The 13,254-nt window shown below is 39.4% G+C and overlaps 1 protein-coding gene across 1 annotated transcript in view; it reads right to left on the bottom strand.

Annotated features, from left to right (window-relative positions):
• LOC149782967 (N-acetylgalactosamine-6-sulfatase-like) overlaps window positions 1–13,254 on the bottom strand; it is a 77,507-nt gene that overhangs the window by 10,609 nt on the left and 53,644 nt on the right. The window contains exon 13 of the mRNA XM_089934526.1: window positions 6,558–6,675. Coding sequence (XP_089790652.1) covers window positions 6,558–6,675 — 118 coding nt within the window. The remainder of the gene's footprint in view (window positions 1–6,557; window positions 6,676–13,254) is intronic.

Genomic DNA, 13,254 nt, shown 5'->3' with positions numbered 1-13,254 from the left:
GGATGGTGAACACTGGATGTACCAAAGGCAAGGTATAATGGACAGATCTATCATTAATATCGCTGCATGTATTGATACTGTATGGGATGGATTACTGAAGTTACCAATCAATGGTTGCTGGGCACTAGGTATGACAGACTATAAAGCTTACCTGCCAGGCTGGCAGCTAGGACAGCATCGTATGGTATTGTGGTATGATGGATTGGACCATTAAGATCTGGTAAAAAAAATGTGCCTCCACTTAAATGCTCAAAGATCAAAATTATCTATTAAGGTACAAGACCTACATACAGGCAGAAATTGCCTTGAATTTAATGTATCGTTGCAACCTGATTAGGTGATGAACCTGTAGAGTTCAAAGAACAGCACATGAAGGCAAAACTGCCGCCTTTTGTTCCTCCAATTTGACTGAAATTAAAATAGGAGTTGGTATTGTACATCTAATTTTCAGAGGTGGTGGTGGTGGATAGCACAACACAATTGATTTTGTCTTGGGTGAATAGTCAATACGTCATACTGTTCAGTGCAAGATTTGACCCATTTTCTCTGCTGATAATGTGATTTTCATACAAATGGGTCAAATATCCTCTGACCAAAGGATGCGGACACTGCATTTTGCAGACAACAGTACATTTTGTGCAAGCAAAGCATTTATCATGCATGTACTCATTTGCATTAAACTTCTTGTATTTAAGACTGAAATGACAAGAACAATGTAAATTAATAAATTCCCAGCCAAGTGAACAAAATTACACAGTGAGTGCAAAAATATAATCAACAACATGCAACAGCAATACCATTTTACAAGATCAGAATAAACAAAGTCTACAACTATGACCTAATTCACATAATAAGTCTACAACTATGACCTAATTCACATAATAAGTCTACAACTATGACCTAATTCACATAAACATTAATCAAAATAAGAATAACGAATACTGACTGTAGTAGAATTCTTTATACAAAAATACCAAAATTCTGGATGGCTGGCTGAAAACCTCAAAGAAACCAATTTTTTACAGTAAAATATGTTTCTTCGTAAATACTTACCAAATCATAATACCTTAGGAGTACTACCACTCCCTCACAAATACACCCCTCCCAGATGCTACTTTTAGCTCACCTCATACCCCTAAGGATGATGATGCTGTCTCAAGGAATGTCATCGGTTCTGGACTTTATGATGTCATGCGAAGATTCAACCTTCCGGGCCTCCATTGAGGAAGTATTCTGCCTTTTACCCCTGGAGTCTTCCCCACCTCTCCATACACCAACAGCAAACTGGACTAGCTTCTGTTGATCTTATGATAAAAAAGGAGGAGCATGCCTTCGAGTTACTACCACAATCAGGGAGAGTTACAGACATTGTGAACTGTCTTCACCACCAATTGCAGGATCCCAGCATTAACAGATTTTTCTTCACACAAAAACGCCTTCCATCTCACTTCTGTCAGTCTTTCTACCATTATCACATGCCAGCTTTCACTTAGAAACCCCAGCAACAGATCGAGATATCGATGTTGTGGGGATGTCAAAACTGCATTCTATATGTATGGACTGAGTGGCCTTCCATGATACTCAACAGTTAGTGTGCCATGTTATTGCCATGGGCTCTCTACAGGACTTTGTTTCCATGGCAATTTTCCAACAAGCGGAACATAGCCTCTCTCCTCCCACTTTGACTTCTACAGTGCATGCATGGAAGTTGGAATCATGCAGGACCTATGTTTTAATTAGGGTGGCTCAACACACCTTGGCCAATGCTGACACTATCACTACCAACTCTGTACTCACAACCTCCACCCTCCTAAAGGACCACCATAAAGCCTGACTGCGCATACAACCTTTATTGTCCAACCTGTTGTTTAACGGCCAGATTGAAGAGGTTTGAAAACAGGTCACCAAAGAAACAAATTTCCCTAATCCACCACCACATCGCTGTTACAGGAATAATACAGGAAATCAGGAAAGGGATCAAAGAGCCACCCACAGGACACAAACCTCTGGAAAACAGTCCTACCACAGATCAACTCAGCATAAGCCACAGCCATCACAAAGCAAAGCTAATAAAACACAGAGGGGAGCCTTTTGATCGACTCAGCATTTTTCCCCTCGACAGCCTTCTCCCCTAAAAAATTATGCAATATCTAATCTGCCCTTTCCAGACATCCCAATAGGAGGAAGACTTCTTTTCTTCGTTGCTGAATGGGACAAAATTTGCCACAATGATACCTGGAGTCGGCAAGTGGTTGGCAAGGGACTCTGCATCATGTTTCACACTCCTCCACCTCTGTCCAGAGTTCTGTCATTCACCAACATCCCGACGGATCCACTCAAAGCCAGCACATTACAGCCAACCTCCTTTGGAAAGGGGCAGTAGAACTTGTTTGAAACACTCTCTCTCCGGGATTCTATTCCAGACTTTTCTTGGTTCCAAAGGCAAATGGCACTCTGCATCCCATCATCTACCTCATTGCCCTCAATCGCTTCATTCATGCTCCTTGGTTCCCAAGTCGCATTCTAAATGCCATCCAAGAGGGAGACTTTGCCATAAGTGTGGACTTAAAAGTCTCTTACCTCCTTGTCCCTATTTACCAGGCTTCCAGGAAGTTCCTGCGGTTCACCTACAACAACGTGGTATACCAATTCAGGGCCCTACCATTCGGTCTCAATATCAGCCCCTGGGTTTTCACTCATCTCATGAATCAAGTCACGGTGCATGTCCAAAACATTTCTACAGTGGCAACATCAAATGACCTGGATGACATCCTTCAAAAACATCAGGTGAGTTCTTTTTTACATCAAGACATGTTAACCCTCGTCACCAATCTGGGCTTTCTCATAAATGAGGACAAATCCAACCTAGTACCCTCCCAACATTTTGTTAATCTCGGTATGGAGTTCAATACACAGGAAAACATAGTTTGTCTTCCTCAGGATCGGGCATTCAAAATCTGCAACATGGTGGCTTCTTTACTCTTAAGAAGAACCCTAACAGCACGGGAATTCCTTTATTTCCTAGGTTTATTCAATGCAGTAGTAAACCTCCTCATCCTAGGTCACCTTTTTATGTGTCCATTACAAATGCTTCTTCTGTCTCAATGGAGACCCAAAGTTTGCTCATTGGACCGACCTCTGCTCACAACTGAGGCACCATCTGCAGCCTTGGAGCAACCTTTCTTGGCTTACGGCGGGTATACCTCTGCACTTACCACCACCACAGATTACAATTTGTACCCACACGTGCACAGAGAGCTGGGGAGCGCCAACTTCTACCATAAGTTTGGGATGCCAGCGGTGCATGGTCTCCACACGAACGACTTCTCTACATCAATCTTCTGGAAATGATAACCATTGTGACAGCTTTTCACTGGTAGCAGGAGCACCTCTCCGGCAAGGGAGTCCTGATTCTGTCCAAGAACTCTACAGTTGTGACTTATCTCAAACGACAGGGAGGAACCAAGTCCCCAGACCTTTGTGTCATGGTGTGGGACTTTCTAAACTAATGTGGTTAACAACAAATCCACATATATGTTCATCATATACCGGGATGCCTCAATGTTCTAACTGACTTGTTGTCATGAAACAATCAACAGATGAAATGGTCTCTTCATCCCTTGGTTTTCACCCAGATCTGTACCCAATGGAACTGACCATTGGTGGAGCTGTGTGCAACAAGGTGGAATCCTAAACTCCCAACCGTTGTCTCTCCCATTCCAGATCCGAAAGCATGGACAGTTGACACTCTGTCCTTGGATTGGAACAACCTGAACACATATGCCTATCCTCCAATACCGATGATTCCCAAAGTGATACAGAAAGCGAAGGAAAAATGCCTGTCATCTCATCCTCATCGCATTATTCTGATGGGAGAATTCATGGTTCAACAACCTCATTAATATTGCATCAGAAATCCCACAGAAGATTCGGGTCTTCCCTTATCTACTCAAACAACCATGTCAGTTGTTTCATCCCTGTCTGGAGCTCCTGAACCTGCATATCTGGATCATGTCAAACAGGCCCTCAGACTAAAACAATTCTCGTTACCAGTTGTGGACAGAATCACTCAGGCATGATGGCCCTCCACTCTAAAAGCGCATTAAGGCAAATCGCACATTTTCACCCAGTGGTTGCAAACAAACAAATTTTACCTCTCCAGGTGTTAATACCACAGATAGCTAATTTCTTCATCTGGCTCTTTGAAGAAAGAAATTATCCCTGAGTATGATCAAAGGTTACCACTCCACGATAGCTGACACCTTTTGTCATTATGGACATGAAGATATCGGACAAAACAAGGACGTATCCAATTTACCCGCAAACTTTGAGTATACAAGGCCTAAAGTGTTAACCCTCTGCCCCAAGTGGAACCTATCTTGGGTATTACCCTGGCTGAACAAGACCTCCTTTGAACCAACTGTAAGGGGATCTCTGCTGCATCTTTCCTACAAGACCTGCTTCCTCTTGGCCTTAGTGACAGCAGGCAGAATTAGTGAAATACATGCTCTGTCAGCAGACCCCAATTACCTGCAGTTCTGACAAGATGGGGATGTATCTCCCTCCACCACTTACCTATTCTCCAAATGTATAATGATTGGGCAATGTATTAAAAAAAGAAACCAATTTTTTTAAAGTATGTTTCTTCGAAAATCCTTACCCAGTCATAATACACATACACCCTCCGAGCCTCCCCATATTTACATCCTTAGGGAGCATGCCTTCCACACCAGTAATAATGTATATTCTTACTCACTGCTGTCTAGTCTTATAGGTAAGGGGAGATCACTCTGCCTGATCACCACATGGGTTGGCATAAAACTTTTATCTCCCTTTAGCTAAAAGTAGTATCTGGGAGGGCTGGATTCACGAGGTAGTGGTAGTACTCCTAAGGTATTATGATTGGGTAATGTATTCGAAGAAGAAATTCACAGAATTTTGGTAGGCATTTGGTACCATGTTGCCAGCACTTGAGCTAGAGCTTAAAACTAATGCAAGGGGTTGTCCATTAATTATGTCAACAAAATAGGTGGGGGAGGGGGTTTGAAGAAGTTTGACAATTGTTGACATGAGGGAGGGGGGAGTTCAAGATAAATTGACGTCAACAATGTTATTTTTTATAATAAATTTAATAAATCAAAAAATAGGAAATTAGTCGGTGCGTTGGTATGGCACAAACTCACCCACCCATCAACAGCCCACCAGTTTAATCTTAAACCGGTTGAGCTCTTGCCTAGGAAGTCATAGTCTTGCATCATCATATTTTGTTTTTATTCAATGTAGATTGTAGACTGTAGACAGATTTGTAAGGGAAGTGTCTGAGCTTGAGGCAGAAAATTTGCTAAGGATCAAGATTGGTGCAAAAACCATGTAAGAACAAGTCAATACTTTTTACAAATTGTAAAATGCCATGATGTAAATTGTTGCCAACCGATTCAAAGCTCATACTTTGAGATTATTGCCAATAGATTCATTCCACCACCAATTCCAGTCTGCCAAACTAGTGAAGGCCTTAAAGCACCAGATGCATCTGAGAGCGACTTGCACAGATTTCCATCTCTTTTCTTCAATCATGCTACCTTGATCGGCAAAGACATTCAAAATTCTTCCATATGATCTATATTGTCCTTCCATTCAGTTGCCGTTGCTTGAACAGATCTGCAAAATCTGTCACCTCTATGTTGCTTCACAAGTCATGTTGAAGAAGCATGTTCAACAGCACCGACAACGCGATCTTGGGCCTAGGCAATTACCACATGCTCAACCACAAAGAATTCGGCCAATACGAGTGGCTGCCAAAAGACAGAGAGAGCTGATGGCATTTATTGCTCATGGAGAGATATTAAGCGCAGAATGGTTAGATGAAGATGATGTTGACTTGTCAGGTGTATCGGTTCCACAAGAAATTAATGAATCAGCCACTATGCCCATTATAACAATTGAGGAACATTTGGCTTCCCCAGGGGAAGATGATAGAAGCTAGAATATAAACTCTCGATCTTTTCATGAATTCAAAGTGTTATAGTCAATTTGAAATCTGTTAAACAAGTAAAAAAAATGTATTAAAATTTATTTGTAGACCTTTTAATTTCCATAATTCTATTTTTAGCATAAAAGCCAGCTGTATAAAATATTGTTAGTTTGTGTGGGGGTGGTAAAATTTTATTAGGGGGGTCACTGAAAGTTTGACAGTTGTTGACAAGAGGGGGAGGGGGGTAAAATATTGCCTAAAAATTGTTGACATAATTAATGGATGTCCCCCAACCTGTCAATAAAAAGGGGAAGTAATTGGCAAGAGTTATTTCCCTTTGTCCATATGATTGCAATTGAAAAGACCTTTTTTCATTTTGGAAGGATTGGATTCAGGAGGTAGTGGTGTCTATTTCTTAAAATTATTTTGACGGGGGAATTTTTTCAAAGAAAGGATTTTAAAACAGATTCCTAATGATGACATTGCTGCAGCTTATGCCATTGGAAAAGTGATAATTATTTTTATACCTTACTCATGCAGGCATGACTATAAAGAAAAAGGATGCAAAAATGGAGGTATATCTCACCATAACAGCATCATCACAAAGATTCAGTTGAGGTACGCCAGGTACAAGACCGGCTTTGTGATTCTCTACAGCAGCAATAATCTTTGGCATCACCATTTTGTATTCTACAGAATTAGGTCTGTCAATAAAGAAATCAATCACCATTAGAATTATTGTCATCAATATTTGCTTTAATACAAAGCAAACAATCAGTATTTAAGACAACTGCTAATAATAAGACATGTTTAGTACCTATGTGTATGTATTTTGGTATACAAAGTCTGTATTTTTTCTATATCCAAAGATTTTTATTGTAACAAATCCACTATTGCTATGGAGCAACATAATACAGAAAGGTTGCAACATGCACGCATGTAAATGACTTTGTCTAGCTTACTGCCTGCAGACATGTCTAGCTTTCTGCCTGCAGACATGTCAAGCTTACTGCCTGCAGACATTTACAAAATCATTAAATGTATCATGCACATGGTACATCTGGTATTAGCTGATGTGCAGATCCATGCAGTACACACAGCTGTCCTACAGCCATTTTTCTATCATCATGCACATAAAAGTAGCAGTTTGAAACAAAACCATTATAATCCAAAAGGACACTTTTGCCTAAATTGTTGGATATATTCAACAAAGACCTGTCTTACAAACTGAATCCGTGGCCCTGAGTGGCCGAGTGGTCTAAAGCACTCTCCATTATGGATCACTGCCATCTCACCTGTCTGTGTGGGTTTGGGTCTCGGATTCGGCTAATGTGGGTATGTGAGAAAGCTTGCCAGTAGCTTCTCGTGTGTCGGTGGTTCTCTCCAGGGTTTTTCCGGGCTCTTCTTCCACCATTAATACTGGCCGCCATGTATAGCCTATCATGTGCTGAAAAATGACGTTAAACCCTACAACAACAACAACAAACTCAATCCTGTCATAATAAGAGGTAAAAGATATACAGTAAATGAAACAAGTGCATGTTATATTTCCAGAATGAAGCAAACAAGAAAATAACATCACCATCACCAACAATACAATAGGGATCCATATGAAAGAAATGAAGAATATTTGCCGAGATACCGAGGCACATGCACATTTGTGCTCAAGCATCTATAATTCAATTAACTAACTTGTACTGAGTGAATAACAGATATATTTCATTAAGAGTGTGAAAAATGCAGTATTTTTACAACTGGCAAAGGCAGGAGTGAAAATATTAAAGCAGTAAACCCAGAGACGAATTACAGTGAAACCCCACTATCATGCATATTTGGGTATAGCATGATGGTGGCATGGATCCTGATATTTTTAAATAATTTCACTGATTTTCTCATGTCCTACAAAACTTTAGTGGCAAAATAAATGAGTTAAATTTAATAATTTGGCAAGATGTGTTGTATTCTTGAGGACAAAAATATCGTTTTGCTTATATTTGAACCAACAACAATTTAGTCATTAAATCTTCCTTGCATTTTTCTTCAATGCATCCTGTCTACATGATGCTCAATCAAAGGCAAATAATAGTCAACAAATGTTTTCTCAGTCATCTGACATATTTAATCAAGCCCCAAACAATGCAGAGGCTTAAAAAGGGTTCTCATCCAAATTTATAAATCAGTTGATTTGCTCAACTCTTTAAGCACAAATAGTAGATCACTAATGCCTCAATCAACTGTCATGCACTTCTGTTGAAACAAGTTTATCACCCAAATTGTCAGGAGCAGTTTTAGTCACAGCCCCCCCCAACTATTTTTTTTTTTTATTTTTCTGCCAGAAATGCAGACAGCAGCTCCAAATCATTCACATATTAAAAACTCACTGTAATGCTGAGTTACATGTATATAGCTATACTGTTGTGGACCACTGACTGGAACAGAACCATTTAAGATGTAGGGGTGAAACATTTGTTATTATAATTAGGCATACTACTCCCCATGTTCCCTCTTCAGCAGTGCAAGGTCATAATTATAAATACAATTTTCAGTTAACTTTAGGTTTATTTTATTGATTTTTTTTTCCTCTGTCTTTTAGAGAATGACTCATCTATTTCATGGAGATCACTCTTAACCCATAAACTCAAAAGGTTTACTCCCAAATTTGAACCAGGCAGTTACCTGTACAAGGGTTGATCTCAAATACATTACAAGGTCAATATCCTTGACCTCAAGTATGAATTTTCAGTTGAGATATTTTGCAAGCCTAAACACAAGTTTCTTTTAAGATACACTTATTGTCAGTCAAAAAATATGAATATTTTGGAAATACAGTGTTTTCAAAGTTAGTGTCAGTGTAACAGCAAGAAATTAAGTATTTGGATTCAAATGGAATCAAGCAGAAACCACTAAACCAAAAAGAAACATCAAACTCTCCTAACCATACCATTTTATTGGTGAGTTACCACACACCCAAGCCATCTCTTCAAGCATCACAAACGTGCCCTGGTGTGCTGACACCTTGTTGTGTAGTAATTTGCCATGAAAACTGCTGACCACTGTATTCTGTGGAGTCGGTTTTATGGGTGTGAAATGACAGTGGTGTTATGCCTCCAAAGGTCTTAAATGACAACAAATATGTTTCTGCATTTATTTAAGGAATATTACAGGCATCCAATGTTAATTTTGACAACTCTGCTTTACCATTCGCCTTGTCTGTGTCATGCCAAACTGCATCATTACCATCACCATTTCGACATAATGTGACTGTGTTGGCTCAGAACATCTCCACGAAAACTAAATACAATGTACGTGATTGAGACAAAAGTTAATGAGGTTGTCATAATTACAGCATCGTAATTTGGGTTGATGGTAATTATAGTATGCATTTCAGTAGTTTCTGCCATATTCTAGTTGTATGCTGAATATGACTGGCATGGATGACTCCATCCTTGTAAAACATCATTGATAGGCTAGTAGATCTTGCATAATCACCACTGTATCTGGCACATCCAAGAATAATTGTGGCAATATCAACACTGCTCAAACAAGGTTCAATTTGTTTTCCATCTATGAAATATCATGTGCTTTTGAACAATTCTATGCTGTTGTTGACAAATCCACCTATGTGTCTTTGCCATAATCAGCATTGTTGGTCCGTACAAATTTTCCACTGATTTCCAAGAAAGTTTCACACACGAGAAAATACCAAGACAAGTTATACACTTGTAATTCTATTATGTCCTTAATGGGATACAAATAATATTTAAAGTCTATCTTCAATTCATGTCAAAGTGGGATCAGAGCCTTCCTCAAATGTTGTCATTGTTTATACATTACTGATTTTGTCTAATACCTTTTTGGGTGGAATCATCACTTACATCTAGGTTTAGTCCCATATCTGCACTTACAATGATCAAATTGGTTCTGCATTGTTAATCAGATTCAATGACAATTTTTCTGACTGGTGCAGGCATTGTAGGTGTTGACCGAAGTGCAATTGCCATTGGTTCTACCCATGGTGCTCGAGTTACTAATTGTTGTAGATGATCTCTAATCAAATGAAATGTTAGTAATCACAAATTTTTCAACCAATCAGCAACAACATTTCTGATGCTATCAATGCATTGCAACTTGTTTAGCGATCGGTGTAGCGTGTGAAGACAAAGACCATAAGGATTTGGCTGCAAACAATCCCTGGACAACATCATCAAGACAATTTCTGTAATATGTCATGTAAACAGTTTTTTTTCATGTACGATTGTCATTGTATATTAAATATATAATAAATACCAGGTCATTCTCTAACATACAGCTAGAATGACACAAATGCCATGTCAGCAACAAGCCAGTGAAGTTTATTTTCCTTGCTGTCCCGAATGCAGAGCACATTCCCAAATTTTCTATCATTGTACTGAACACGGCATTTTTCATTATTTTAAAAAAAATAATGAAGAGACTCATTTATTGTAACCATTATTATGTTGGTATTCATCTGGATGTATGGAATACTCAATGCATGTTGGCAAACCTGAACACCTGATGGATTCATGATATATGCATAACCAATCATAGATATAACTTTAAATTAAGTACATGAACTACACATGTACTCTTGGCTCTCAGATCTGGTAAAAGTTTGATACATTCTGTACACTTGTGCCAAGAACCATCTATAATTGTACACTGATATTCTCAAAATACCGACAGCACTTCCTCAGACAGTGGATGATCATTATGGCCACTACCCCTTGCCAAGGTGAAGCTCATCTGGGTACTCAAGATCATTCTCCAAGAAGGTCCTGATCTCAGTATTTTTTCATACTCTTGTATGCATGTTTCACCATTACATATGCAGGATCTGTCCATTGAAAACTGCTAACAGGCATGAGCTGCTTTGTTGCCCAATTTATACAGGTTATTTGCAAAAAGGTACATAAAACAACTTTTTGGGGATGCAGGATTGTATCCATCCACGTTTGGGTTATTATCACATGTATCAGCGACTTGCCATAGAAATTACACCTTCCACAAATAGATGCTGGGACTTGCCATAGAAATTACACCTTCCACAAACAGATGCTGGTCAATATCAGTCAGCAGTTCCAACTACATCTGGTTTTTTTTTACAGCATCCCAGGCCATTTGTGGTGATGAAAGGTAGTGCACGGGATTGAAATTGTACACATGCTTGGATGTATCATCAAATGTCTCAAAGACATCCGCAAGTAACCACCAGTGCATCAATGCAGATCATGATTTTCATCGAGATTTTGACAACATGGACCAGACATTGTTTGCATGTGTGTAGTCATTGGTGGAAATGCATTCGCAAGACAACAAAGAATTAAAGGCCCCTGTGTGTGGCAACAGACTTTCAGCAAACTTGTCCCAATCACTCATAGCTCATTCCTTTATAGGTCAGCAAGATAAAGATTCCATCATCACCGTATTGAATGTGAATGTAAAAATGATTACTGTTTGCTGCAAGGCTGCTCACTAGTTTGTCCAGGCAGGAATTCAGAAACTTGAGAGTCAAGAAACTGTAATCGCCCTAGCCTGAATGTCATGTATTTTTCCATTGTGTTCGGGATAACACTTATCCTGTATTCAATGCAGTCATACCCTTTGCATAATTAGATGTCTATCATATTCATGTAGATTATGAAGGATAACAGGCAATCTTGTTTTATTTGGATAAATTTGCAGCTGTAGATTGCATGCACTGTGTGCAGCTCCTCTGTACATGCCAGTAATGTTACAGTGATCATGTACTTTATCCTAGTTGGATAGCAAAGTTGTCTTTGTTGAGAAGTTTGTTGCAGATCCAACAATGTCTTGTCATGTCTGAGGGTGAAGCAAACCAATGCCATATCCATTTTGAAGTGACATCATGCAATCTTTACAAAACGTCTGTTGTACTGTTGCCATGGTACAACAATGGCAGTTCAGTTTGCCTCTCTCATCTGATTACAGTGTAGCAAAACATGCATGGGACGTGTTCAGCTACTTTAGTTGTCTTTGACTTTACCTCTCGGGCATCTACAGGAACATTCAAATATTCACCTTTGTACTGATTGCATCCTAATGCCACTGATTGAATCCACAACCTCCCGCATCTGAGGCGGACGCTCTAACCACTAGGTGACCAGAGCGGTTGAGAGAGAGAGAGAAAGAGAGAGAGAGAGAGAAAGAGAGAGAGAGAGAGAGAGAGAGAGAGAGAGAGAACCATTGCTTCAAGGCACCAGCAGTTCATGCATGACATGGTGTATGGTGCAAAATAACCAAGAGTGCCTTATATCCAGGTTAATGAATTAATTAATACTGTGTATACTAATGTACCCTGCAGACATCAATGTCAGTTTGTGTCAATTAATACTGTGTATGCTAATGTACCCTGCAGACATCAATGTCAGTTTGTATCAATTAATACTGTGTATGCTGATGTACCCTGCAGACATCAATGTCAATTTGTATCAATTATGATAACAAGGTGGAAAACAATTAAAGCTTGTGTGGTGAATAAACACACTGGTAGGGCCTGGAGAGATATAAGCTGGAAATGCCTGGACTAAACTGTACCCAAAAATGGAGTTATGGGTATATGGATACAATTCTTGATCCAATCTAATTGGAATCAACTGTACTGGAGATTCCAAACACTATGGAAATCATCTCTCGTACAGGATACTCTTTAAGGACTTGAAGAGTCCAACCATGAACTGGAGCTTTTTGTCTGTCAAGACAATTGTACTCGTGTCCATTTCGATGATATGGACATATAAATAATGATCCAGAGTCTAAAAAGGTAAGAGACTTGCTCCCCCCACCCCACTGTGAGCGAATTTATATTGCTCATGATTGCTGAAGGATGTGTTAGCAGAGGTATCGCCAGGGTGAGTGCAAAATGTCTTCATGATGCAATCTTGAATGGTTACCAACTGAAAGATGGTCCAATTGTCAAGATTTTGTCTCCACTTTGACCACATAATCGCTGTTATGAGAGCCCAATAAAGTGACCAAGGACTCATGTCCACTGCTATAATGAACAAAACTCGACCAGCAAAGGAATACTCTAGTAGCTGGATTGTTCCAATGAGGCAATTCAAATATCATTCCCAGGGAACACAATCTAAGAGTCCAGACTTAGCTGACCGAGTCTTGACAGGGTACAAGGTCTAAGATGTTCTTTCAACAAGAAATTGAGAATGAAAGGAAAGTAACATATAAAATCATGACATGCTCCAATATATAACTCGTCTCTTGTTTGTAGCCTGTTGTGGAAGCTG

The sequence above is a fragment of the Sinohyriopsis cumingii genome, chromosome 15 (genome assembly GCF_028554795.1).
Source record: "Sinohyriopsis cumingii isolate HCF-2022 chromosome 15, ASM2855479v2, whole genome shotgun sequence".
In the NCBI taxonomy this organism is placed as follows: domain Eukaryota; kingdom Metazoa; phylum Mollusca; class Bivalvia; order Unionida; family Unionidae; genus Sinohyriopsis; species Sinohyriopsis cumingii.
This window is presented reverse-complemented; position numbering and strand designations above follow the sequence as displayed.